General features: G+C 37.6%; 1 protein-coding gene across 4 annotated transcripts in view; it reads right to left on the bottom strand.

Annotated features, from left to right (window-relative positions):
• LSM14A (LSM14A mRNA processing body assembly factor) overlaps nucleotides 1-27,467 on the bottom strand; it is a 54,794-nt gene that overhangs the window by 17,988 nt on the left and 9,339 nt on the right. For all 4 annotated transcript variants that reach the window (XM_032842019.1, XM_032842016.1, XM_032842017.1 and 1 more), the window contains exons 2-4: nucleotides 12,171-12,334; nucleotides 8,265-8,394; nucleotides 402-524 (exon numbers count right to left, since the gene is read on the bottom strand). In XM_032842019.1, the coding sequence (XP_032697910.1) occupies nucleotides 402-524; nucleotides 8,265-8,394; nucleotides 12,171-12,334 (417 nt within the window). The remainder of the gene's footprint in view (nucleotides 1-401; nucleotides 525-8,264; nucleotides 8,395-12,170; nucleotides 12,335-27,467) is intronic.

The raw sequence follows: 27,467 nt of genomic DNA, 5'->3' as shown, positions 1-27,467 counted from the left end.
TGCGGATGCTAGGAAAGACTCAACAGTACAAAGAATAGCTTGGTTTTTTAAGCTACTATTTCAAGTTAATCAAGAATAGTTCATTTTCAGTGGTGAGTCTGGGACTAATTTGATACATTTAAGTATTACATACAAGTTACATAACCGCCTTGCAAAAAGTGTCAAACTTAGAGAAAGTTCACTGGTTCCCAGTTTTATGATTTCAGAATTGTAAAGAGTCTAAACAGTGGATGTCTTTCAATAATATACTTATTACAACAGCAACTAGGAAAAAAATGTTAAAAGGACCAAACAGAAGGATACATGTGATCTGCAGGCTGCAAAGCTCTTACATTCAAAGAGAAAGACAAAAACCACTAAAGATGTTAGGAATGGTTTATATGAAAGAAAAAACAGCTTACCTTGAGATAACTGTGTTTTTAGCGATCTTGTATCCTGTGTAAAGGCAGAACCAACTGCACTACTTTGGGATAGGGTACCACTGTTTGATGTTTCTGTTCCAAAGGATGTCAAAGAGCTTCCAGCTTTAAGAGATTTTTTTTTAATGACAAAAAAATATATATTTAATTTAAAACTTTCAATTATATAAAGTAATATACCATTTTAATGATGATAACTGTTGCCACTCCTACCCCCTACAACACACATGCATTTTAATAACCCTGGAAATTAACTAAAGTGCATCAAAAATAGTATGAGAAATCTTTTACACTATATGAAAAAAGCAAACCAATATACACCCCAGCATCTCTAGATGCAAACAATTTTTCTAACAGCAATACTGTCCTAAGCAGTTAGATAGGACAGCAAGGACCAATGTTAGAGAAGTAGCAGAAACGGTATGTTCTACACCAGTATTAAGGTGTAATTATTTTAATAATGAGTATCTGCACAAACAGCCAAATTAACCGACAGGTCTATGAAGAGCTTATCCAGCATTTCCAAGGCACCAGCCAATGGACTCTAGTTCATTTTAATGCTTCCCTCCAGGACGGTACTGCGGGGCTGCATTCTGCTAAAGCAACCACAAAAAGTTCTGGTAGTATGAGTAACAAATCCCTAGAAAGGGCTCAAATTCTTTGCTATATGAGGTTACGTCAATCTTCTCTAAATTTCTGCAGTCCTTACAGATTATTCACTTTTCTTATGCTGTGTTCTCTTCTGATCTAACATTTAATCTATGTAGGTTTTCTGTAGCAGGAACTATTTCAGTAGCCCTTCCTCTCCCATCTCTAACTCCAATCTAAAAATGATAGATCTCTTGTGAAATACAGATATAACCTCATTACCACAGTGCTTAGGACCCTGGGATGGCTTTCCACTGCCCTTAAGATGTAAGTTTGGATTACTTACCTCAGTTTACCAGACCCTCCCCTTATCTGTCTACCTCTTTTCTCACCACTTTCCTTATTTTCATCAGTCTACTCCACAGCAGTTGACCCATCTGCTCTTAAACATTTGAAGATCATGATCAGATTCTAGCAATCTTCTGATTTCCCAGCTAAGCAACTCCAGTTCCTTCAAACCATTATTTACCTTCCTACTGTCTTTAACACTGCCCCCTCCAATTTAATAAATCCTAGTTGTTCATACCCTTCCAAAACAGGGCATCAGAACCTAGCATAGAATTTCAGATAATGAGAATCACTGGGACTCCCCTGAAGATGGAATCCAGTCAGGATACAGCCCTGGCCAGCTCAGGAGTGGCCTAATGTAACTTCCCACATCACCAGGAAATGTGGGGACTAATGCTTTAAATGATTGTGGGAAGTTAAATCCATCCCATTATCCCTAGTATTTCTGGGCAATAATTAAGACATAAGCCACTCTGAAGATGTGTAGTCTTATCTGCATGCTGCTTTGTTTCCTCACCTCCTCCAACCTCCCACTGCTTGCCCTCTGGTTAACAAACTCTTCTATATATCTTTATGTATCTTTATTTCCTCCATCTCTTCTCTGAGTTCCTGGTTGTTATCACACCCATGTTCCTTACTCTAATTTGCCTCCTGGTTTATCTCACGTTGTTTTTTTGTTTTGTTTTGTTTTTTAAAGATTATTTACTTGAGACAGAGAATGAGCAGAGAGGGGAGAAGCAGAGGAAGAGGGAAAGAGAATCTTAAGCAGACTCCATGCTAAGCGTGGCTGGGCTTGATCTCATGAATCTGAGATCACGACCCGAGCCAAAACCAAAAAGTCAGACAATTAACTGACTGGGCCACCCAGGCACCCCTCAAGTTGTTTTTTATATATGGTGTAAGGCTTGGGCCAAGGTTAATTTTTTCCAAATACATACTGGTTAAGGAGATTTCCCCCTCTCCATTGAACTGCACTGGCATCTCTGTTTTAAATTACTATTTAAGTAGGTCTATTTTTGTACTCTCTATTCTTTATTCCTGGTCTATCTGTCTATCCTTGTATCATTAAGTCACTGTTCTGATTCCTCTTAACTTTACAGTAAACCTTGAAAGCACATACAAACTTCAAACATTTTTTTTTTTTTAAAGTAGGTTCCACACTCAGCATGGAGCCCAGCACAGGGCTTGAACTCATGACCCTGAGATTAAGACCTAAGCTAAGATCAAATATTGGACCATTAACTCTCTGAGCCATCCTGATGCCCCCTTTCTTCAAGACTGTTTTGGCTATTCTAGGTTTTGTATTTCTATATAAATATTAGAATCAGCATGTCAATTTTCTTTCTTCTTTCTCTCTTTCTTTCTGAGAGAGAGCACGAGTGGGGTTGGGGGTGCAGAGGGAGAGAGAGAATCCCAAGCAGGTTCCATGTCTAGCGCAGAGCCCAACACAGGGCTCGATCTCATGACCCTGAGATCATGATCCGAGCCGAAATCAGAAGTCAGATGCCCAACCGACTGAGCCACCCAGGCACCCCTATCAATTTCTATTTTAAAATGTCTACTTGGATTGTGTTCGCTCTATAAATCAATTTTGGGAAAAATATTACCTTAAAAATAATACTGAATTTTCCAACTCATAAGCCTGAATTCAGTCTCCATTTACTTAGAACTTTAATTTCTCTCATCAATATTCTGTGGTTTTCATTACAGAGCAGTTTTCTCAACTTCAGTACTACTGACATTTTGTGAGGAGTTGTCCTACGCATTATAAGATGTTAGGAAGCATCCCTGGCCTCTACCCTCTACATACTAGTAGTATTCCCCCAGTTGTGACAACCAAAAATGTCTTCATACGTTACCAAATGTCCCCTGTAGGAAGAAGGTAAAATTAACCCTCCTCCACTGAGAACCACTGTTGTAGATGTTTTCAAATATCTTCCGTTATATTATTTCCTGGGTATTTGATTTTACTGTGCTAACTGCAAGCTGTGATGCATTTTGCATTTCACTTCTCAACAATCTGTTCTAGATCACATGTCAATAAACTTCAACTACAAGTGACCAGACGATAAATATTTAGGGTCTTCAGGCCATATGGACTCCAGAATAACTACTTATACTCCGCCTATGTAGTATAAAAGCAGCCATAAACAACATATAATAAATGGGTTTGCCTGTAGTCCAATAAAACTTTATAAAAACAGGAGGCGGACTGGATACAGACCACAGTTTGGCAACCCATCTGTTCTAGAATAAAAAATATAGTTCATTTTGTATTCTCTTACCATGCTAAATTCACTTATTCATTCTAATGGTTTGAAAATTCTTTTGCATTTTCTACATACACAATCATGTCACCTTCAGAGACATTTTTAGTTCTTGCTTTTCAATCTCTATTATCTTTTTACTTTGTCTGTGTGTATGTAAACTTTTCATTTCACTGATCAAATTTAGGAAATTCCCTTCCATTCCTCAGCTGTTGATAAATTAGGTGCTGAATTTTATCAAATGCCTATTCTGTATCTCTTGGGATTATAGTTTTTCTCATTTATTCTGTTCATGTGGTCAATTACTAATGATTTTCAAATGTTAAAACATTGTTGCATTTCTGAGATAACTCTGTCATTATGTACTATTCTTTTTATGAATTGCTGGCTTTCACTGCTAATACTGTGTTAAGGATTTTTAAATACATGTCCACAGTATGGGCTGTAATTTTCTTTTCTTCTAATGACCTCATTAAGATTTTGGTATCTTAGTTAGCTGCTGGGATATAGGTTGTTTTTTTTTTTTAATTTCTATCTTTAATTTTTAAATTTTTATCTTTTTAAATTTTTATCTTTAATTTTTAAAGATAGATTTTTTTTTAAAGATTTTATTTATTTATTTGACAGAGAGAGAGAGAGATCACAAGTAGGCGGAGAGGCAGGCAGAGAGAGGAGGAAGCAGGCTCCCCGCTGAGCAGAGAGCCCGATTCGGGGCTCGATCCCAGGACCCTGGGATCATGACCTTAGCCGAAGGCAGAGGCCTAACCCACTGAGCCACCCAGGCGCCCCCAGACTGATTTTTGACAGAGAGAGATATAGCAGGAGAGGGAACACAAGCAGGAGTGGGAAAGGGAGAAGCAGGCTTCTTGCTGACCAGGGAGCCCTAAATAGACAGACAAATGGGTACATTTCATCCAGGGAGCCCGATGAAATGTACCCATTTGTCTGACTATTCAGCCAATAGTTCTCTGTCTTGTCCACAGGGTATTATGAGACGTAGCATGCCATGGCTATTTTACTGTTTCCTTTATTGTGGGGTCATTAATTTTTCCTAAGGTTCCATAAATCAAAGTCAATAAAGACCTAATCTTTGCACTTAAGAATTATTTTAGCATCAGCTTTAAAAAAATAAGTGTTTTAATCCTGTCTGGTGTATCATTCCTTTCAATGTATGAGAGTATCTATTTCTTCACTATCTTGCAAAAATAATATATATATACATACATACACACACACACTCATACTTTTGGGCTTTTGCCAAACTGACAGTGAGAAATGGTGCCTCAGTACAGATTTACTTTGTACATTTCTTATTATAAGCAAAACTTAAGCATTTTTCCACATTTGGGGACCATCTGTATTCCTTTCTTTCTGAAAAAGGCAAAATTAATTAGTTCCTAATACCTGCCTCTTTTTCTGTTGGGTTGTAGGTCCCTACAGATGTTACAGATATTAATCCTTCATTATATAAATTGCAAAAAAATTATAAAAAAGACTGTAATATATAAAAATTGAAGTGGAAAAAAAATTTTCCCAAATAACAAGTGTTTCCCTGATTTAAATTTCCTTTTTAAGTCAGAATGCTGTACTGTATTCTTATAATATAGTAAGCTAGAGAAAAGGAAATGTTATTAAGGAAATCATTTGGGGGTGTGTAGCTGAGTTAAGCGTCTAAGTCTTGGTTTTCACTCAGGTCATGACCTCAGGGCCATGAGATTGAGGCCAGTGTCTGTTCAAGATTCTTCCGCCCTCTCCCTCCCCCTGCTTACACATGCTCTCTCTCTCTCAAATATCTTAAAAAAAAACAAAAAAAAACCCACATGGTAGAAAAATACATTTATTAATGTATTTATTGGAAAAAACCCATGTGAAAGTTGACCTGTGCAGTTCGGATACATTTTTGTTCAAGGGTCAACTGCACTAGGGATCGAAAACAAGAGGCTTAGACTAAAATCTGGCTTAATCTGTGCTAACGCAAACCATATCTGAGTTAACTCCTTTTCTAAAAATCACCTACCACCCTAATCAATGCAAGAATTTTCCTCCTTCTCCTCATTTTAGCAACTTCTAAATATTATATATAGCTCTCCAGTCATTCCACAAATTATCCTACCAATATGAAAATCAACAAACAAAAAATAATCATCTACTGCAAAAATTACTCAACTGATATAGAAAATACAAATAAAACCCTCTACCTTTGTGACACCCGAAGAACAGTAAACTAGCAACTCCCAATAATATTGAAATTAGATAAAGCATTTACAAGAAATAGATATTGATTAGAAAAGCAGGCTCTAAGAAATGGCAGAAACATTATTTACTATGTAACACTATGTGCTAGACCCTATTCAAATGCTTTACACGTATTAAGTCATGCAAACTTCGCAGTAATGTATGAGGTAGGTGCAGTAATAATCTCAATGTTAGCCAACTACTCAATTTAGTGAAAGGAATCTCAAAAGGATAATTTGAAACTGCCCCTTATTTAAATCCTCAGAATAGGATTCTAACAGTTATAGCTAGCAGGGTAAACCTGGATTTACCTTCTTCTTATATCATCACATTAGGAGACATTTAATTAGGTAACTGTGGCAATTCCAAACTTTATGACTTGAAGATTAAAATGGTGACCATGAGAGGTCTCCATTATAAAGGCACAATGTTGTCCCCTCTGTAATTAATTAACTGTGGGATGATACTTTAAGGCCATTTTAATATTCATTCCAACACTGTTCACCCAATGATTTTAGCAACTGATAATCCTTGCTAGTTAATACTCTGGATATTACAAAAATGGTGATTTTCTATACCATTCCTTCTCTTTATTAGCTGGCATTTTTCTGTTAAAAAAGAGCATTGTTTGGGCACCTGGCTGACTCAGTCAGAAGAACATGTGCTCTTGATATTGGGGTCCTGAGTTTTGAGTCTCACGCTGGATGTAGAGATTACTTATATAAATAAACTTATAAAAAAAGAAAAAGAGCACTGTTTCCCCTTCTTTTTTCAAGGGGCCCATGTTCCTTCTAGTGGGGAATGGTATTTAGAAACCAAGAACTGGGTCTACACATATTCTCTGCTATAGGGTATCATCGCTTCTAGGTCCTTTCTATGAACAGAGACAGGAAATAACCAGTTTTTAAAAAACAAGTTCACATTCATGCTTCCAATTTACATTCAACACCACAGGGTTGTTCCTTACCCCTATGTTTCTTTCGCCCTTCTCCATGGAAAGAACATCATTTCCCAACATCACTATATTATTTGCCCTCTTCTATATACATACAAAACAGTTTCAAAATTAACACCAATACTTCTACTAATTATAAGCCCTAAGTCAAGGGTTTTTTACAGTTCTATTTGTTCTTATACCCCTACTAAGAGTGTAAAAGTTATTTTAATTCCTCTTTTATTCTGTATGGTTATACTATCAATTTGATATAAACTTAGCACCAGTTATTTCTGTTTGTATCCATTCACTTTTAGGATTTATTTTTTTCCCATCCTTTTTGATTTTTTGTGAGTAAGCAAAACATTTAGATACCTGAAAAGTCACAACCACATAAAAAAAGTATATTTATAAGAGGAATTAATTTGGGGTGCCTGGGTGGCTCAGTTGGTTAAGCAACTGCCTTCAGCTCAGGTCATGATCCTGGAGTCCCAGGATTGAGTCTCGCATTGGGCTCCAGGTTCAGTGGGGAGTCTGCTTCTCATTCTGACCCTCTCCCCTCTCATACTCTCTCTCTCTCTCAAATAAATAAATAAAATCTTAAAAAAAAAAAAAAGGAATTATTTTTAACAAAATTTGTTAACATACTAGTATGTTTCAGGATAGGCCTAAAACCGGATTTGTGATGCAGAGAAACCAGGTAAACTGATAAATCGTTATTTCAATTGAATTAAAAAAGATAAAGGGCTAGAATTTGAGATTTTAAAAAGTACTCTTCAGTGTGAAAATTTCAGTAAAGGTATACTACAGAGCTAAAATGCATAGCTATGAAAACAACACAACGCCGAGCTGATCTGATTATATCTAGCTTTCTCCTTATAGTGTTAACGTTTCTAAAACACTGTTAAAGGAAGCATCATGCCCCCAAACATGTTATATGTGATTATCTTTTCACATTCTACCTAATATAAATATCCCTTAATGGCATTATTATTCCTTAATATTAGCATTATACCCAATCCTCTTTTTGAAAACCCATCCTGTTGGGGAAAAACGCTTATTTTAGGATTTTTTTTTAGATTAGTTTATTTTTTTTAGTAATCTCTACACCCAATGTGGGGTTTGAACTCATGACCCAGAGATTAAGAGTTATATGTTCTCCCAACTGAGTGAGCCATGTACCCCAGAAAATAAATGCTTATTTTAAATGGATATATCTTATATAAATTTAAAATAACACTCAATGATATTTGGCAGCTGAACAGATCTAGATTTTTAAAAAAATGTGACTAAAAAAAAATGTGACTATTCTGAGAGATGACTTCATAGAATCACCCGTTACTGAAGACATTAAATAAAGCCTTTAAATTAATGTTATACAGAAGGAACACCAAACACGTCTGTAAATTTGTGGTAAAGACAGGTAAATTTTAGAAAAGGAAGAGAAAAGAAAAAGAAAGAAGCACAACATACCAACACCGACAGCCCCAAACTGCTGCCCGACCAATGAGCTCGGACTGAACTGACTGTACGTGGACATCCTGCCAAAAGGTCCATAGGAACCCACTGACTGGAATGAAGAAGTAGATGAGCCTAGTGAAGACTGAAGAAAGATCATGGGTTATTTTTCCAGGCTCTACACAACATTTCTATAATGAAAAAATTAGAGTATTTACATTTTTAAGGAAAACTTTAAATTATAACTACTAGATACAAACGCAATTATGATAACCTACAACATACATTTAATATCCAAACAGTTTAACAACCTCCTGATTTCAATATTTGTACATACATGCCAATTATACTTGATGTGACTTATAAATGTATTTTTCTACAGTTAAGTAGAGTTAAGACCTTTACAGCAGGCTTAGAAAAGAACCAAAGAAAAGTTACTTGAATAAATAAAGTAACTTTGTTTGAAGAAAAAATATAGGAAAAATTACATTTGGTTATGCTGAGTTTTAGGTCTAGTGCTGACAAAAACAAGGTATCTCACTTGTGATTTTGCTCATATTTCCATCATCTGAGGTGTGCTATTAAATTTACAGGAAAGAGATGCAAAAACAAACTACCCCACAAAGACCATTTACATTTTTATTTTTCATCTATTTATTTTTTTAAGTAGGCTCCATGTCCAGCATGGAGTCCAATGTGAGGCTTGAACTCATAACCTGAGATCAAGGCCTGAACCGAGATCAAGAGTCAGATGCTAAGCCAAATGAGCCCCAAGACCATTTACATTTTTAAATATATGTATCATTAAATTAAAGAACATTTTACAGGGGCACCTGGGTGGCTCAGTGGTTAAGCGTCTGCCTTTGGCTCAGGCCCTGATCCCAGGGTCCTGGGACTGAGCCTTACATCAGGCTCCCTGCTCAGCGGGAAGCCTGCTTCTCCCTCTCCCACTACCTCTGCTTGTGTTTCCTCTCTTGCTGTGTCTCTGTCAAATAAATAAAATAAAATAAAGTCTTCAAAAAAAAAAAGAACATTTTAGGGGCACCTGGGTGGCTCAGTGGGTTAAGCCTCTGCCTTCAGCTCAGGTCATGATCTCAGGGTCCTGGGATGGAGGCCTGCATCGGGCTCTCTGCTCAGCAGGGAGCCTGCTTACACCACTGTCTCTCTGCCTGCCTCTATGCCTACTTGTGATCTCTGTCAAATAAATAAAAATCTTTAAAAAGATAAAAAAAGAACATTTTACAAAAATTTTAACTTACTAAACCTAAAATTATAGAACATAAATATGCATACTATATATTCACTTATCTTAATATAAAATATCTCATAATACAAATATGAAGTATACTACCGACCAAGGATATAAGCTCACTGATGGTATAGGACCCTGTCTGTGTGTTCACTGCTAGTTATCAGGCACATGGCAGGTGTTCAATAAATACTACTGGTTGTATGAATCAAAAGGTCAAAAGTCAAAATTTATGGTGACTGGAAGTTATTCAATACCAGTCTGACTTATGTTTTCTTGGTTCTTCTGATTCCATAAAGCTGATAAATAACAATTTCCCAGGAGAATTATCGGAAGATTTATATAAGACATTCAGCTAACACCACTCCTTGGTATAGGCTATCTCTATTAAAATGTGTTTCTTCTCCCTCCCTTTAAGAAAATTCACATTTTCTCAGGACTCATTCAGACTTACTTCCTTAAAAGTTAAGTCTTAACATGGAATGAGGGGAAAGAAGAGAATTTCTCCAGTTTATGTTCTAAGAATAAATTTAATTATTTCTTACTAAAAGCCTTATATTCAAGAAAGTTATTAAATAAATGTTAAAAGGTACTTTCCTTTTTTCCCCATTTTTTAAAAAGATTTTATTTTTAGGGCATCTGGGTGGCTCAGCTGGTTAAGCATTGGTCTTCAGCTCAGGTCACGATCCTAGAGTCCTAGGATCGAGTCCCGTAGAGGGCTCCCTGTTCAGGAGGGAGTCTGCTTCTCCTTCTCCCACTGCCCCTACTCCCCAGTTGTGCTCATGTTTTCTTAAAGAAATAAAATCTTAAAAAAAAATTATTTTTAAGTAATTTCTAAACCCAACATGGGCGCAAACCTGTAACTCTGAGATCAATAGTTACATACCCCACTAACTGAGCCAGTCAGGCACCCCTCTTTTTTTTTTCCATTTTAATTTTATATACCCTTAATTATTTCTTTAGAAGAGTTCATTAGGTATTTTATTTTTTTTTTTTTTTTTTTTTTAGTTCATTAGGTATTTTAACATTGGAAGACAAATCTGATGCAAGATAGTATATATTCTAAGAATCTGTTTTGTGGAAAACTAAGATTTTATCACAGCATAAAATAGGGAAAGATACTTTTAAAAAATCTGAAAGTATTACATTACTTTAAAGAAAAAAAAAAAAATCAACAAGCATATTTTGGTGCAAATGACCAAAGACTGACAAGAAAAAGGGTTGAGAAGAAAACAGATCCAAGAAGAAAATCATGGGGGCCATACGTTTTTAATCAGCCATGCCCTAAAATGAAAACACTCCTATGCCAATCTGCTTCCTCTGTTGTTGTAACTAAAATTCAGGCAGTTTCTATATATTTCCAATTATCATGTAAACAAGCACTGTAATGAATATCCTCCTTGATTCATAATTTATAATCTTTTAGGAATCATGTATTTGTTTTTAATAAAATATAAATTTTTTCTTTCTTTTATTGAGAATACTTAGGGTCTTTTTTCTTTTCTTTTTTATTTTTTTTGAAGATTTTATTTATTTGATAGAAATTACAAGTAGGCAGAGAGACAGGCAGGGGGCGGGGGTAGCAGGCTCCCTGCTTAGCAGAGAGCTCAATGTGGGGCTCGATCCCAGGACGCTGGGATCATGACCTGAGCCAAAGGCAGAGGCTTTAACCCAGGGAGCCACCCAGGCACCCCTAGGTCTTCTTTTTTCATACCTTATTATAAATATATTTTTTAAAGATTTTATTTATTTGTCAGAGAGAGAGCACAGGCGGGGGGCGGCGGCAGAACAGGCAGAAAGAGAAGCAGGCTCCCTGCTGAGTAAGGAGCCCGATGTGGGACTGGATCCCAAGACTCTGGGATCATGTCCTAAGCCGAAGGCAGATGCTTAATAGACCGAGCCACCCAGGGGTCCCTTGTTATACCTTATTTAGAGAATCGAGCAACATACCTGTGTATGTTAAAATCCTTTTATGTTTGTGTTATCTTATTATACAACATTGCATGCATATTATGTTGTGTGTGTATAAATATGATACCAATATGATTTATTACTTTTTTTCACTGAACCTAATAATCTTACCTAAGAATAACCATTACCACCCCGGTTTGTAGTATGAACCAAATATGGATAATAGTGTAAGTGACATGGATCCTATATTCCATAGCCAGACTGCCTGGTTGTGTCCAAATTATGGTTCTACCTTAATTTACTCGCTTGTAAAAATGAGAATTATATAGCTATATTATAATTATAGTATCAAGCTCAGAGAGTATTGTAAGGATTTACTTATTCTATCTGCAGTAGTTTGAATAGTGCTGCTCATTCAGTTAGACCTCAATAAATGTAAGCTATTTTAATTTGCTAAAATTAGAAAATATTTTATGGTAAAAAAAAAAATACCTCTGCTATTTCTTACTTTATTGAGTCCCAACTTATGATCTAAAGAAAAAAACCTAGAAAAAGACATTATCCAGGTATTTCAGGTATCTAGGTAACCAGGAAATGATAAGCAAATGAACATTCAACTGAGGGAGAGAAAAAAAACAAAAAACAAAAAACAAAAACAAAAAAACCCCACCCCAAAACCAAAATCCAAGAGAGAGAAAAGCCAAGACTAGCTACGTACTTCAAGTTTTCTTGTACTCCACAACAAATTTACTATCAGTTACCTGAACGATAGCTGGGTCCTGAGGCAAAGAACATTGTGGTTTTGGTGGCTCACAAACAGTGAGGTCTTTAATATCACTCCCACGGAATATGATGTATTCAAAGACTTCATCTCGAGGTGGTATGGGACGATCTGTTGGTCTGTCTTCTGTACCAAAGGACCGAACTGTTGAGAAAACAGAGGATAAGAGATGTATGTTTACTCATCATATTCAGGTGGTGACTCTTAGAAATGCCCTCTTCCGAATACCAATAAACAGCAGTTCTTAAATGTCATCTGTAAGAAAATATTCAAATATTCATTAATCTGTAGCTAACGAAATTTTGTTTAAAAAAAGAGAAAATAGAGGGTTTCTGCCTAGAGCTAAATACACTCAATTTAAAAGACAATCTGTATTATGAGGTCATCTTCTTCCTATATTTTTATTTATTTATATCTTTGGTGGTTGTGGTGAGAGGAGGGGTTATAAATGTCCTCTTTCATTGTGCCTAATTTTTAGTATCATTCAGCAAAATAAAAAATTGGCAAACCTATGTGAGACTTCTTGTTGGGGAGTGGAATGGCCAAATGAAGATATCCCCATCCACAAAATACCAAAGTTTGGGAAACTGAGCTTTTGGGTTAAGAGAAGACAATGAAGGGAACATCTATCTCAGTGAGTAGTAGGTCCTCTAGAAGCTGAGCCATGCAGCTGTCAGGTATTCAACCCAGGGGACAGCTTGAAATGCCCTAGTTACCTAAAATATCTATCTCATAATTAAATCTGATTATTTCAACACTTAAGATAGCATTACTCAAAGTTAAACCACAGACCACCTACACCAGGGTAAGCTGGCTAAAAAGATTTCTGGGATCCTATTCAAATCCACTGAATCAGACTTTCTGAGAAGAGGGTCCAGATACCTGGATTTTAAACCAATTCTTCAAGAGTTTCTTATGAACATTAAAGTTTCGGGCTCACTGTCTTAGATTTCTGAAAATGTCTGCATCCATACAGAAGTTTCAAATAAGAAATTTTGAAAGATTATGTATTATCCATTTAAGAGTGTCCTAGAGGGAGTAAACCCCTTAAGAATGTGCAATGTTTTGAATGTACGTTTTTTTCCCTATACTTGATTTGGGGTTAGATTAAATATATGTATCGTTTCATTTTAAATAATGCCTCCCTCCTTTATGCTACAAAGTCCATTACTTATGATACTTTATCTTTTGCTTGATGCCACTGTTCTGTGAGTTCTTTAATCTGATAAAGCAAAGTGTAAGTCTCTATAGCTTATAGTGCACTAAATCTTTTTCTGGAAATAAAAATTTGATTTTGTATCAAATCAAATTTTGGTCCTTTGATCAAATTTAGGTCCTCATGTCAGGAAATTTCTGTTATATCTTTAATATATTTTCTCTTATACTCTTGTCTAAATCTGCATAACATCGTCTTCAGCCATTTCATTGCTGTACTTTTTCTTTACATTTTACTTGCTTTTTCTCAAAATTGTTCTCTATTAATGATTTGGTTTTTCTGCTTTAACTGTTGTATTGATATAGTTACTCTGATGTTATATTTGTCTTGTCTGTTCTCCTTCCTTAGCTCTGTATGCTACCTTTTCTTTTCAATGTCATTTTGATCATAAGATTTTTATTTTTCTCAAGAAGGTAGAGCAGTTCTTTCTGAAATTTTCTTCCATCTCCTGTGATAAATATTAATCTTGAATGGATTTTTCATCTGTCTAGTGAATACATGGGTATAGTTTGAATGGTTTTTTTAGGCCTTGGAAAACCTAATGGAGCTTGTCGGTGGTTTTTGTACAGCAAGGACTTAGATGTGGTACCAAATAAAAGATAAAAGATGATGTGGGTAGGGTAAATCAGTAAGAGGTGTTATTTGGAACCCTGTTTTGGACAGTTTACCATTTGCCTTTTATCCCAAAGCTGTTGTAACCTGCTGTGATACGACACTTCAAGAGAAAATGCAGTTATAAAAATGGTTCAGAATTAGACTTTTAACTCATTAAAAAAAAAGAAAGATAAATACATCTGCAACAATGTGGATGGAACTAGAGGGTATTATGCTAAGTGAAGTAAGTCAATCAGAGAAAGAAATTATATGATTTTACTCATGTGGAATTTAAGAAACAAAACAGAGGAACATAGGGGAAGGGAGGGAAAAATAAAGTAAGATGACATCAGAAGGGGAGACAAACCATAAGAGACTCTTCTTAACTCTAGGGAACAAACAGGGCTGCTGGAGGGGAAGTGGCAGGAGGGATGGCGTAACTGGGTGATGGGCATTTAAGAAGGGCACTTAACGTAGTGTTATATGCACTGATGAAATCACTAAACTCTGTCTCTGAAACTAATAATAAACTATATGTTAATTAGCTGAATTTAAATAAACAAGAGATGAAGAATTCATTTAAACACACAAATATGTATGACAATTTACTATGGTCTTAGAACAGAATGTAAGCTTAATAGTTCTGAAAAAAGCTACTAAATTACATACTGACAAAAGTCAGGATGGTTTACCACATAGTATTTTATTTTTATTTTTTTAAGATTTTATTTATTTATTTGGCAGAGATCACAAGTAGGCAGAGAAGCAGGCAGAGAGAGAGGAAGTGAAGCAGGCTCCCCACTGAGCAGAGAGCCTGATGTGGGGCTCGATCCCAGGACCCTGGGATCATGACCTGAGCCGAAGACAGAGGCTTTAACCCACTGAGCCACCCAGGTGCCCTACCACATAGTATTCTAACAAATACTGGAAGATGAAGATGAGTGGAAATAGAGGAAAACACAAAGGGAAATACATAAATTGAAAATCTCATCTGTTATAGCAGAGAATCACTTGATAAAATTTTTTGGGAAGTTGGTAAATTAGTATTTGTAGGCTTAAAATTTGGTTATTTGAGGTCCTAAATGTAACCAACATTAGAGTTTAAAACTAAGGACATAGAGGCCTCCGGGTGGCTCAGTGCGTTAAGCCTCTGCCTTCAGCTCAGGGTCCTGGAATCGAGCCCCATATCAGGCTCTCTGCTCAGCAGGGAGCCTGCTTCTCCCTCTCCCTGCGTGCCTCTCTGCTACTTGTGATCTCTGTCTGTCAAATAAATAAATAAAATCTTGAAACAAAACAAAAAAAATTAAGGACACATTTTCCAAAATGTGAAGAAAACTTGTATCATACAATAAAAGAGGATAATGAAAAGGTATGAAAACAGAGACCATGGAGAATGAACTGTACACACCAAGAGTAGGAGAAACATACTCTAATAATAGATACTAGTTTGATCAGATTTAATATTTCCAATAGACAAGTCTTGTACCACTATAAAGAAAAAATTAACAGAGATCAGAAGGGCACACATGGCTGAAGATAATACAAACAACCTGGCCATTGAGAGTGGAAAGAAAGGCATGATAAGCACAGAAAAGGTAGAAAATCACTACTATTGTTCAGCTACAACACATTTCAACACATGAATTAGTTTGTATGCAAATGTTAAGTAAAGGAATTAACAATATAGTAAGAAATCACACTGGTTCATCCCCAATTTCTCTTGTTATTTAATTTTTGCACTTGGAGGTAACAGAAGCTAAACACGGCAAACCACGGAAAGCTAGTATGATTCCCACTCACCCCAAGTTTTTCCTTGGCTCAATTTGGCTACATAATTAGTCTTAAAAGTACTTGTTGCATGGTTCTCCCTGATCTTGATGCACTCTTTCCTAGTCTCCAGCAAAAAGCCTCAATTCTTAGATCTTCTTCAATTTTTCTTTGAAGCTGCCTTATTAGGCATAACTCACTACCAGGATTTTTGTTAATGCTATCATTTTAATTAAAAATTGTGGTAAGAACATGTAAGATTAACCCTCCTGAATTTTTTTAAAGCAGTATGGTACAGTATTTGTATAGCAAAATGTGTAGAAATCTAGAACTTTATCATCTTGCTTAACTGAGACTTTACATGCGCAGAACCATGACTGTTCATTTTCCCTACCCCTAGGCTCTGGAAACCACCATTCTATAGTATTTGTCCTTCTGTGATGGTGGAAAACAAAGTGAAAATGGAAGAAGACCAGTTTGGAAGTTACCAGGCCAAGTAACGGTGTAGAGGAACTTAAAGAAAGGGGTCAGTCTTAGACTCAAATTCACCAAAAGAATACGATTTACTGGATGCAATTTTTTAAATTTTATTTAGAATTCTACAACTCTGGTCTTTTTTCTTCCTTCAAAATAGATATATTATTTGTCATATCAAAAAGTTGAGTAAATATAGGGGTGCCTGGCTGGCTCAGTCGGTGGAGCATGTAACTCCGGGTCACGGTTTTGAGTTTAAGCCCCACTTAAAAAAGAGATTTAAGGGGCACCTGGATAGCTCAGTCAGTTAAGCATCTGCCTTTGGCTCAGGTCATGATCTCAGGGCTTGACTGAGCCCACATCGGGCTCCCTGTTCAGCGGGGAGCCTGCTTCTTCCTCTGCTCCTCTCATGCTTGCTTGCTCTCTCTCTCAAATAAATCATTAAAATCTTCAAAAAAAAAAAAAACATTAGGTGAATATACACAGTAACATTAAACATATTATATGAGGCAGATTACAAAACTGTAATTTTCAAAAGATTACAACTACCTGAAATAAAAACACAGAGGTGACTGACATGAAAGATGGCAAAGTAAGAAAATCCAGGAATCAGTCCCAACACCGAAACAACTATTGACTTGGCACCTAAAGTCTGAATAAACCATTTTAGAACAATGGAGTTCTAATGACACTCTTGAGCATCCATGGGAGTAGCTGATGAAGTAAGGCTGTTAACTTGTGGTTAATTTTGGCATTTTGCATAGTGGAAGCTGCTACCATTCATTAACTCCCATCTCCACAAAGGGCAGCCATAGGGATGGTGGCTCATGATCCTGGTGCAGCTTTGCAAGTGCTAGGTGGAAAACAAGCAGCATATCCCAGAAAAATCACGATTGTGTGATTTGAACTATCTGGCAATTCACAGAGGGACCACTGTTTCAAGGCTCAAGAGTCAAAGAACTTCCTCAGTAGTGTCCTGAAAGTTTTTAAAAGCAACAGATTATCCTTTCCCTGCTCAACAACAGCAAAATATACATTATTCTCAATTGCACATGGAACATTCATCAGGGTAGACCACATGTTAGGCCGAACTCAACTCTCAATAAATTGAAAAAAATTGAAATTTTACGAAGTATCTTCTCTGACCACAATGGAGTAAAGCTAGAAATGAATAATAAAAGGAAACTCGACCTGGAAATTAAATACCATACTCTTAAACAACCAGTGAGTCCAATAAGAAATCACTAGGGAAATTAAGAAAAATTGAGACCAAAAAAACCCACAAAAAACCAAAAAACTATAATGTGCCAAAATTATGAGATGTAAAGAATGCCATACTTGAGAGAAATTTATACGTGTAATCACATTAAAAAAACAAACAAAAAAACCCTCAGGGAGCTGGATGACTCAGTTGGTTGAGCATCTTTTTTTTTTTTTTTAAAGATTTTATTTATTTGACACAGAGGTCACAAGTAGGCAAAGAGGCAGGCAGAGAGAGAGAGAGAGAGAGAGAGAGAGAGAGAGAAGCAGGCTCCCCGCTGTGCAGAGAGCCTGATGTGGGCTCGATCCCAGGACCCTGAGATCATGACCTGAGCCCAAGGCAGAGGCTTAACCCACTGAACCACCCAGGCGCTGTGAGCATCTGACTCTTGATTTCAATTTAGATCATGATCTTGGGTGGTAGGATTGAGCCCCACATCAGTCTCTACGCTCAGAGGGGTTGGAGATGGAACTGATAACTGATCATGCCACCCATGTGATAAAGCCTCTGTAAAAATCCCTACACTATGGGATTTAGAGAGCTGCTGGGTTGGTGAACAGGTAGAGGTACTGGGAGGATGACTTGGTTGGAGAAGACAGGATCACTGCACTCCTTCCCACATATCTTGCCCTATGTATCTCGTCTACCTGGGTTGTTTCTCAGTTGTATCCTCTTATAATACACTGGTAATCTATCTAATGGGTAAGCTGTTTTCCCAAGTTCTGTGAGCCATTCTGGCAAATGATCAAACCAAGGTGGTGGTTCTGGGAAGCCTCAATTTATAGCCAGTTGGTGAGAAGTACAGTTGATAACTTGCAACTTTAGACTAGTGTGTGAAGTAGGCCAGGGTGGGTTGTCTCTTGGGACTGAGCCTTTAACCTCTGAGATCTGACACTAACCTCAGATAGATAGTGTCAGAACTGAACTAAATTGTAGGATACCCAGGTGGTATCTAGGGAGCTGGGAGAATTGGTTGATATGACTGACTGAACATGTGGTGGCCAGAACTACTAAGTAAACTGGTGAGTAGAGGAAAAAGCACTTTTTCAAAACAGATTTATTTATCTATTTGTTTGAGAGACAGAGACAGAGACAGAGACAGAGACAGAGAGACAGTGCACGCACATGTACACCAAGGGGAGGGAGAGGAAGAGGGAAAGAATCCCAAGCTGACTCCGCGCTTTAAGCGCAGAGCCCAATACGGGCTTGATTCCACGATCCTGAGATCATGGTCCAAGCAGAAAACAAACGTCTGACACTCAACCGACTAAGCCACCAGGCATCCCACACAATTTTTCTTTTAGCAGGTCAATAATCTAAATATAAGCCAAAACTGTTTAACTATTAAGAGAACACAGAAGTAAATCTTTATGACCTCGATTTGACAATGGATTCTTTAACACTGAAAACATGAGGAACAACAAAAAAATAAACTGGACTTCATAAAAATCAAAACATTCTGTGCATCAAAGAACAATACTGAGAATGGTAAAACACAAAAGCTATGGTATGTAAGAAATATCTGCAAGTCACATACAAGGGTTTTATATCTAGAATATATAAAGAACTCTTAACAACTCAACGACAGGGATACCTGCATGGCTCAGTTGATTAAGCATCTGGCTTTGGCTCAGGTCATGATCCCAGGGTTTCATCAGGCTCCTTCCTTAGCAGGGAGCCTGCTTCTCTCTCTGCCTGCCACTCCCTGCCTTGTGCTCTCTCTCTGACAAATAAGTAAATAAAATCTTTTTAGAAAAAAGATTAAAAAAAACCAACAACAAAACCTTTTTTCTAAAAAGATTTTATTTACTTTTTTGACACAGAGAGAGAGATCACAAGTAGGCAGAAGAGCAGGCAGAGAGAGAGGGGGAAGTAAGCTCCCTGTTGAGCAGAGAGAGCCTGATGCAGGGCTCGATCCCTGGACCCGGAGATTGTGACCTGAGCTGAAGGCAGAGGCTTAACCCACTGAGCCATCCAGGCGCCCCTAAATAAATAAAATCTTAAAAAAAAAAGCCCCCCAACAACTCAACAACAAAAAGACAAAGCACCCAATTAAAAAAGGGCAAAAACTTGAAGAGACACTTTTCAAAAAAAGATAGACAAGTAGTCCACAAGCTTGTGAAAGAGGCTTAATATCTTTGGTCATTATGTTAATACAAAACAAAACTACAAGAAGGGCTTTAATAATAAAACAAAATAGACTTTTACCTCTGAAATCAGTAATATATTAATGTTAATTGAATTTTAATTAAAAATGTATAAATTAAAAATGTATAAAAAATAATAAAACAAAATAACTACATTGGCAAGGATATAGAGAAATAGGAATCTCTGACATTGTAAGAAATATAAAATGGTACGGCTGCTGTGGACAGCAGCTTGGTGGTTTCTCAAAAACTTGAACATGGAATTACCATGTATATTACTCAGTAATTTCACTTACATGTGTAAGAACCTATACTTGTCCATGAATGTTTAAAGCAGTATTTATTCATAAGAGCCAAAAGGTTGGGAAACAACCCAATGCCCATCAACAGATGGACGGATAAACAAATAGTGCTTTTTATATTTAGACACACATGCACACACAGAATATTACCCAGCCATAAAAAGGAATGAAATGCTGAGACATGTTACAACTAGAAACTCCAAAGCATTACGCTGAGTGAAAGCCAGGTCACATACTGCATGATCTCTTTTACATATATCCAGAAGGGGAAAAGCCACAGAGACAGAAAGCAGATAAATGGTTACTGGAAGAAAAGGGAAATGGGGAAGGATTACTTAATGGGTAGGGATATTCTTCTAAGGTGATGAAAAAATTCTGAAACCGAAGCGAGGTAGTGGTTGCACAACACTGTGACTAAACTAAAAGCCACTGAATCATATTACTTTATAATGGTTAACTGTGTTATACGAATTTCACCTCAATAATCCTCCCCTTCCCACACACAAATACAGCCTCAAAGAGAATACACAAAACAGTATTAATAGCTGGGTTAGATGTTGGAACTAGGAGCAGCTGTCCTCTCTAAATTTCATCATGGTGTTATGCTGTTTCAGGTAAGTATCCTAGTTTTTTTTATTTTTTAAAGATTTTATTTATTTATTTATTTGTTTGGACAGAGACACAGTGAAAGAGGGAACACAGGCAGGGGGAGTGGGCGAAGCAAGCTTCCTGCCAAGCAGGGAGCCTGAAGTGGGGCTCGATCCCAGGACCCTGGGATCATGACCTGAGCTGAAGGCAGACGCTTAACAACTGAGCCACCCAGGTGCCCTCCTAGTTTTTTTTAACCCCCAACTAGAAAAGCCCAAGTTTTTTTTGTTTTGTTTTGTTTTTTAAATTTTTTATTTCTTTTCAGTGTAACAGTATTCATTGTTTTTGCACCGCACCCAGTGTTCCATGCAATCTGTGCCCTCTCTAATACCCACCACCTGGTTCCCCCAACCTCCCACCCCTCACCCCTTCAGAACCCTCAGATTGTTTTTCAGAGTCCACAGTCTCTCATGGTTCACCTCCCCTTCCAATTTCCCTCAACTCCCTTCTCCTCTCCATCTCCCCTTGTCCTCCATGAAAAGCCCAAGTTTTGGGCCGATGTTTAATAAAAGGGTATGGGAAATAGGGAAAAATTTTTCTCTGTTAGTCTGAAAGAACATAATCAATTCCCTATTTCTGACTACAAATGATTTATTGAGATATGCATCCCATGACTATCTTTTTTAAAATAATTTTTAAAGATTATTATTTATTTGGCACAGAGAAATACAGTGAGAGAGGGAACACAAGCAGGGGGAGTGGGAGAGGGAGAAGCAGGCTCCTTGCATAGCAGGAAGCCTGATACAGGGCTCGATCCCAGGACTCTGGGATCGTGACATCAGCCGAATGCAGATGCTTAACAACTGAGCTACCCAGGCAACCCCATGGTTGTCTTCTTAAAAAATACGTAAAAAGGGTAAAAGTTCTGGCAAAATCATTTATCTAAAAAAAAAAAACTATTTCTAATAGATCAAGTTCAATCATCAACTAATGTCAAACCTATTTACCAGTATATTAATACCTAAACATACAGTCATACTACATGGATAGAGGGAAGAGCTGTAAAGATCAACTGCCCAATACAGTATCTCCATTACAAAATACCAAACCTTTGTAAGTTTAAATATGACAAACATATACATAGTTAAGTACAGGCAGTATGCACAAAGTGACATCATTAGTATTTTCCAAAAGATTTCACTTTTGGACACAAACTAAAAATTGTAAATCTAATACTGATGGATAAGAAAGAAAAATCTGTTGAATACCAAAATGTGAGAGCAATAAATGAAAAAGGCTGAATTACTCAAGAAATGCCCAAAGTAAGTTAGAAATCTAAGCCTAAACTCAAATGTAAATCTAGAATAAGATTTTTAAAAAAAGATTTACTTGAAAGAGAGTGAGAGCAAGAGCGAGAGTGAGAGAGGGAGAGGAGATGGTGAGTGAGCACGTGTGGGAGGGGCAGAGAAGCCCAAGCGCCCTCTGTGCCAAGCACAGAGCCCAATGGTGGCTCAATCTCATGACCCCGAGACCACAACTTGAGCTGAAACCCAAGAGTTGGACGCTTAAGCGACAACGCCACCCAGGCATGCCTAGAATAAGATTCCTGATGTACCCTTTAAGTTAAAACTTCTGTCAAATATTACTTGTAAGATCTAGTCCCAACCCATTTATACAAACTTCCAACAAAGCTCATTATTCTCAATAGCCAGAGCAGGGTTTCTGCCTTCTACCATAGCTTCTCCCCACACTCAACACATGCTATATTTCAGCTTATATGCTACTTGTATTCATCAGCTTTCTCCAGAGAAACAGAACCAACAACAGACACACCACACACACACGCGCGCGCGCGCACACACGGATTTACTTTAAGGAACTGGCTCATGTGAAAATCCACAACTGGCAGAGTAGGCTGACAGGCTAGAGACCCGGGGAAAAGCTGAAGTTTGAGTCCACAGGTGGTCTGCTGGCAAAATTTCTTCTTGCTCAGAGGAAGTCACTCTTTGCTCTATTAAGGCCTTCACTTGATTGGATAAGACCCACTTATATCATGTAGCGTAATCTACTTAAAGTCTACTGATTTAAAGAGTAATCTCATTCAAAAACCATCTTCACAGAAACATCCAGAATATCTGACCAAAATTCTGGGCACTTGGCCCAGCCACAGAGACACAAAATTAACCATCACACATCTCTATCAGTAATACTTTCAGGTGGAAGTAACACATTATTCCTCTAAAAATGACACAGCATTCTGTCACACTGTCTATACCTTCCCCTTCCTAGAACTGAAAAATCTTCAGGAGAGGGGTGCCTGGGTGGCTCTGCTGCTTGAGCCATCTGATCTCTGGTTTCAGTTCAGGTCATGATTTCATGGGTTGTGGGATTGAGCCCCACATCGGGCTCCATGCTCAGCGGGGAGCCTACTTGAGGATTCTCTCCCTTTCCCTCTGCCCCTCCAGCCACTTGCTTTCTCTCGAATGAATAAATCTTAATTTAAAAAAAAAAAAGTCTTCAGGAGAAAAATCTGTATTTAAATAATCTTTGCAACTCCCTCAGTACCTAACACTGTATCTTATCTTACATTGCTCGCATGTGCATATTTGTTGAATAAATTCCACAGTGGAAAAAGCTATTGAGTAAGCAACGTCCAAAATTACTGAACACTGTTCAATATCAATGGAATTGAATTAAATCATGCAATACTTCTACCTAGAATAAAATGGGAGAATGACTGCATCAAAAAGAAAGGACAACTGGATATCAACAGGATGGGAAAATAGAAAAAAAAGCATTACTTAAAAAACAATATATGCAAAAGCACTGAACCAGAAAAAAAAGTGAGAAGTTGCACTTGGCATTTTTCTTCTCTTTCTGGATTTATCCGTAAGTACAGTTCTTGTTGCACAACTAGTATCCTACACTAACTACTGCTGAAAGCATGTGAGATACCACATATTTGGAATGAACTGTTATATATGGTTTAATCATTTAAAAACTAAGACTAGCTTTATAAAACTATCTCTTCTATGACAGAGGACCCATGCACAGACCCTGATAGAAGGATGGTAGTAAGTACACTCTTGATGTTTTACTTGGGGCGGGGGGTGGGGGCGGCCCAGGACTGCTTGTGAATCACATCACAAACTGCCTCCACAAAGCTTTACTTTTCCACACACCTGCACTCTCCTCTTTGGCCCCTTCTTCCCCCTCACTCACACTACTTTCTGTTAGGGAGTATTACTGCACTGAGTGAAAACATCTGTCTCTGGCCACTATTATCTTTTCCTGTACCCAATTACATACCTGTCACCCCAGCAGACATCTCTACAAACCTTCTCTCCGCAATATTCTCAACCACCTCAGCACTGATCACGCACCAACCACTGGCAATCGGAAGACAAAAAACCACCCTCACTCCAGAGTTCACAATGTAGGTGACTTTCCTCTCATCATTCAGGCATTTTCTTTTTTTCCAAAGATTTTACTTATGTGTTTGAGAGAGAGCTAGAGAGAGGAGGAGTGGGGTAAGCGGCAGAGGGAGAAGCAGGCTCTTTGCTGAGCAGGAAGCCCGATGTGGGACTTGATCTTGGGACTCTGGGATCATGACCTGAGCCAAAGACAGACACTTAACTGACTGAGCCACCCAGGCGCCCCTCACCTTTCAAATATTCTTAAAACCAACTCATTACTTTGACTCTAAACGTTGAAGTAACCTCTGGTTTGCCTAAAAAGATCCAAAACCATCTTGTCCTTTTCGTTAGTACATTTCATCATCTTCACTCATTTTTTTCCCTCTTGCACTCAGAGGGGTAGAGACCTTATATTTCTTTTAACCTAAAGTCATCTCCCACAATTACAGGTTTGAGACCTTGCTCAGTTAATTAGCTTCTCTCATTTGCAACTTCACTTGCTTTCCCCATGCAAGATTCTTCCCCTTGAATTACTAATATTTGCAGACTTACTCTAACATATGTTTCCTCAACCATGAGAATGTCAGACTAAGCATAAGGGAATAATGACCTGTGAGAGTAAGAATTTAGGGAGAGTGGCATGAAGAGAAATTGTATAACCAAAAAGCGATTCAAAAATTTAGACAGTGAGGCAGTAACTGCAGTACTGAGGCAGTAAACAACAGTAATAATGCTAAACATATTTACCAGGACCCTTCTGAAACTGTAGATAAGATCCTGAAACATTTCTGTAAATCACAGGACTGCAAAAGAAAACTGAATTATACTCATCATTATTAATTTGAGAGAGTAAAATATCTTTAATACCATCTTCAATTATCACATTTTTTCTATTAAATATTAAGTCGTACAAGTACACATTTTCCGACCCAGGTAAATTTTCAGAAAAAATAACGCTTATGAGACCAACAAATAGTTACTTTGCTATGTACAAGGGACATAAGGGGGAAAAGATGCTGATGTCTAGTTGTGAAACATAGTAAGACAGGCATGGTAAGCACAAGAAGAAAACAGAAAACAAAAAGACAACACAGAAGGTACACTTAGCATTTCCTGACTTGTGGGAAATCAGGGAAGGCTTTGTAGGGGTGATGATGCTCAAGCAGAACCAGGAAAAATAAATCTAATGTCCCTCCTGATCCATTCCCAATTTCAGTTGATAGGAATCACTGTTGTATCATCACTCAATTCTTCCCTGTTCCCTATCAACTTTTTAAAGGCTAACCCACTCTCCTGATTTCTCACGTATCTGTTCTTCCCTCTCTGTTTTAACTAGTTTAGGCCTCTATTTCCTCTTTCCCAAACTCTTAAAATACTTCAACTGACGTCACTATCGTCAGCCTCTCCTCTCACCTCCAATGTTTTTGCACAATGCTGCAGCATAAACTTCCTAAAGCTTGACTCTGACATGTTACCTTACCGGCTAAAAAACTTCCAATGGCTCTCGAAATCTACCAAGAAAATTCAGACTTCTTAGCCTGTCATTCAAGTGACAAACTGAATATATTAAGATAAATTTAGCAGTGGAAGTAAAATTAAAGGGGAAGGGAGAGTGCCTGAGCTTGCTATATGACACATTTTCACTGTCACTTATGCCTTCCAGAGTTAATTTTTTTCTTACCACTGTGACTTCTTAATCTGTTGCACTGTTCATTCTTCAACCACATCCATATAAGGAGTAGGGGAAGAGAACCCCAAAGGCACTTTATGAAAAGGCCTCAAATCTGAAGGAACTTGGATGATCTAAGGACCTGAATGAGAGTCTGTGATCCCACCTTAAGTGAGTGCTAGGTATTATGGGTCAGGATAAAAGTTTGGGGCTCTAGTTGTTCTCTGATAAGACTGCAAACTCCCTGTGACCTGGGACCAGATACTTCCTACTAGATATCCTCTTCATGTGGCTAACTGTAATTATCCGTCAGGCTGCATCTTAAATGCTGTGTTTATTTTTTTTTTTTAAAGATTTTACTTACTTATTTGACAGAGATCACAAGTAGGCAGAGAGGAAGGCAGAGAGACAGAGGGGGAAGCAGGCTCCTGGCTGAGCAGAGAGCCCGATGTGGGGATGGATCCCAGGACCTTGAGATCATGACCTGAGCCAAAGGCAGAGGCTTAACCCACTGAGCCACCCAGATGCTCCTAAATGCTGTGTTCTTAAGAATCTTGTGTCTAATGCTCTTTTGTTTCCTAGCACCTAGCATACTGTCTAGCATGTAGTCATAGTAGGTGCTTAGTAATTTTCCTGAATGAATAGCTTACTAAATAGTAAGTACCAGGCAGATGTAAGCTTCTTAAATGCCCCATTTGCTCCAAGCTGTTTTTAGTGTAGAGGTACCTCTGTTCTTAATGGGTCCATGTTTTTCCAGAAACTCTATCCCACCCTCTCCAGAGAGTACCAGTGTTGGAGAAGAGCAGCTATCCAGCTGTGTGAAATGCAAAAGGGGATTTGGAAATCTGACCACCATTAAAACAATTTTTGAGTTGCTCTTCCAGTTTTTAACTCCATCTTCAGTTCTCATTCCTTCATTCTTCTCATCACCTCATTATTTCATACTTCATTCTAGTTTCCATTCCAATTGGTAATGCCAATTGCTGAGCCTTTCAGAAGTCTGGGTGTGAATCAGGTTAGTTCTTGGTATAACCCACTGTCTACTTAGATTGTAGCTTTCTCAGCTCTTCTAAGTCATTTAAATTCACCCACTTGCTCTTCAAACTCCAAAATTTTGTTGCTCTTGTCTCCTTTCCAAATCTACCTTGTCCTTTATAGTTTTTGCCTAAAACAGCAAAAAAAGTCCTTGCATATAATTTTAGTAGGATTTATCAACAGCAAATAAAAGTAAAACCTTGTCCAATCTGCAGTATAAATTTAATCTTTACTCTTTAAGCTGCTTTCAGTTGTGCTTTCTTTCTTGTAGTTGGTTTTATATTTTAATCTCCCAAACTATAAAACCAAGAGACAGAGATGAAAATAACAGAAAAAAACAAAAATACACACACACAATATTGCATTCAATAGGAATTCAAAACATGGGTGAGGAATGGAGGAAGAGAAACAAGACAGAAACTAATCTAAGACAGAATTTATTAGGTTGAAGAGACTTGGGAGTCTTTGGATTTATAAGATTCACAGAGAACCACTTAGGAATCAGTGTGGTAACATTTCTGAACTCCAAGAACAAAGCTTCTGGAGAGAGAACTGACTAAGAACCAGATTGGCATCAGCAACGCTAGAATGTCAGAATACAACAAATCAATACCTTCAAAGTTTTATAGAAAAAGACTCTTGGGGTGCCTCAGTTAATTAAACATCTGACTCTTGGTTTCAGCTCAGGTCACAATCTCATGGGTCATGGGATTGAGCCCTGCGCCAGGCTCCTGGCTCAGCAATCTGCTTGAGGATAATTCCTCTCTCGGCCCTCCCTACCACCCTTGCAAAAAAATAAATAAAATAA

Source organism: Lontra canadensis, unplaced genomic scaffold, assembly GCF_010015895.1.
Source record: "Lontra canadensis isolate GAN:19392208 unplaced genomic scaffold, GSC_riverotter_1.0 scaffold125, whole genome shotgun sequence".
In the NCBI taxonomy this organism is placed as follows: domain Eukaryota; kingdom Metazoa; phylum Chordata; class Mammalia; order Carnivora; family Mustelidae; genus Lontra; species Lontra canadensis.
The sequence above is the reverse complement of the archived record's forward strand: the minus strand, read 5'-3'. Positions and strand labels throughout refer to the sequence as shown.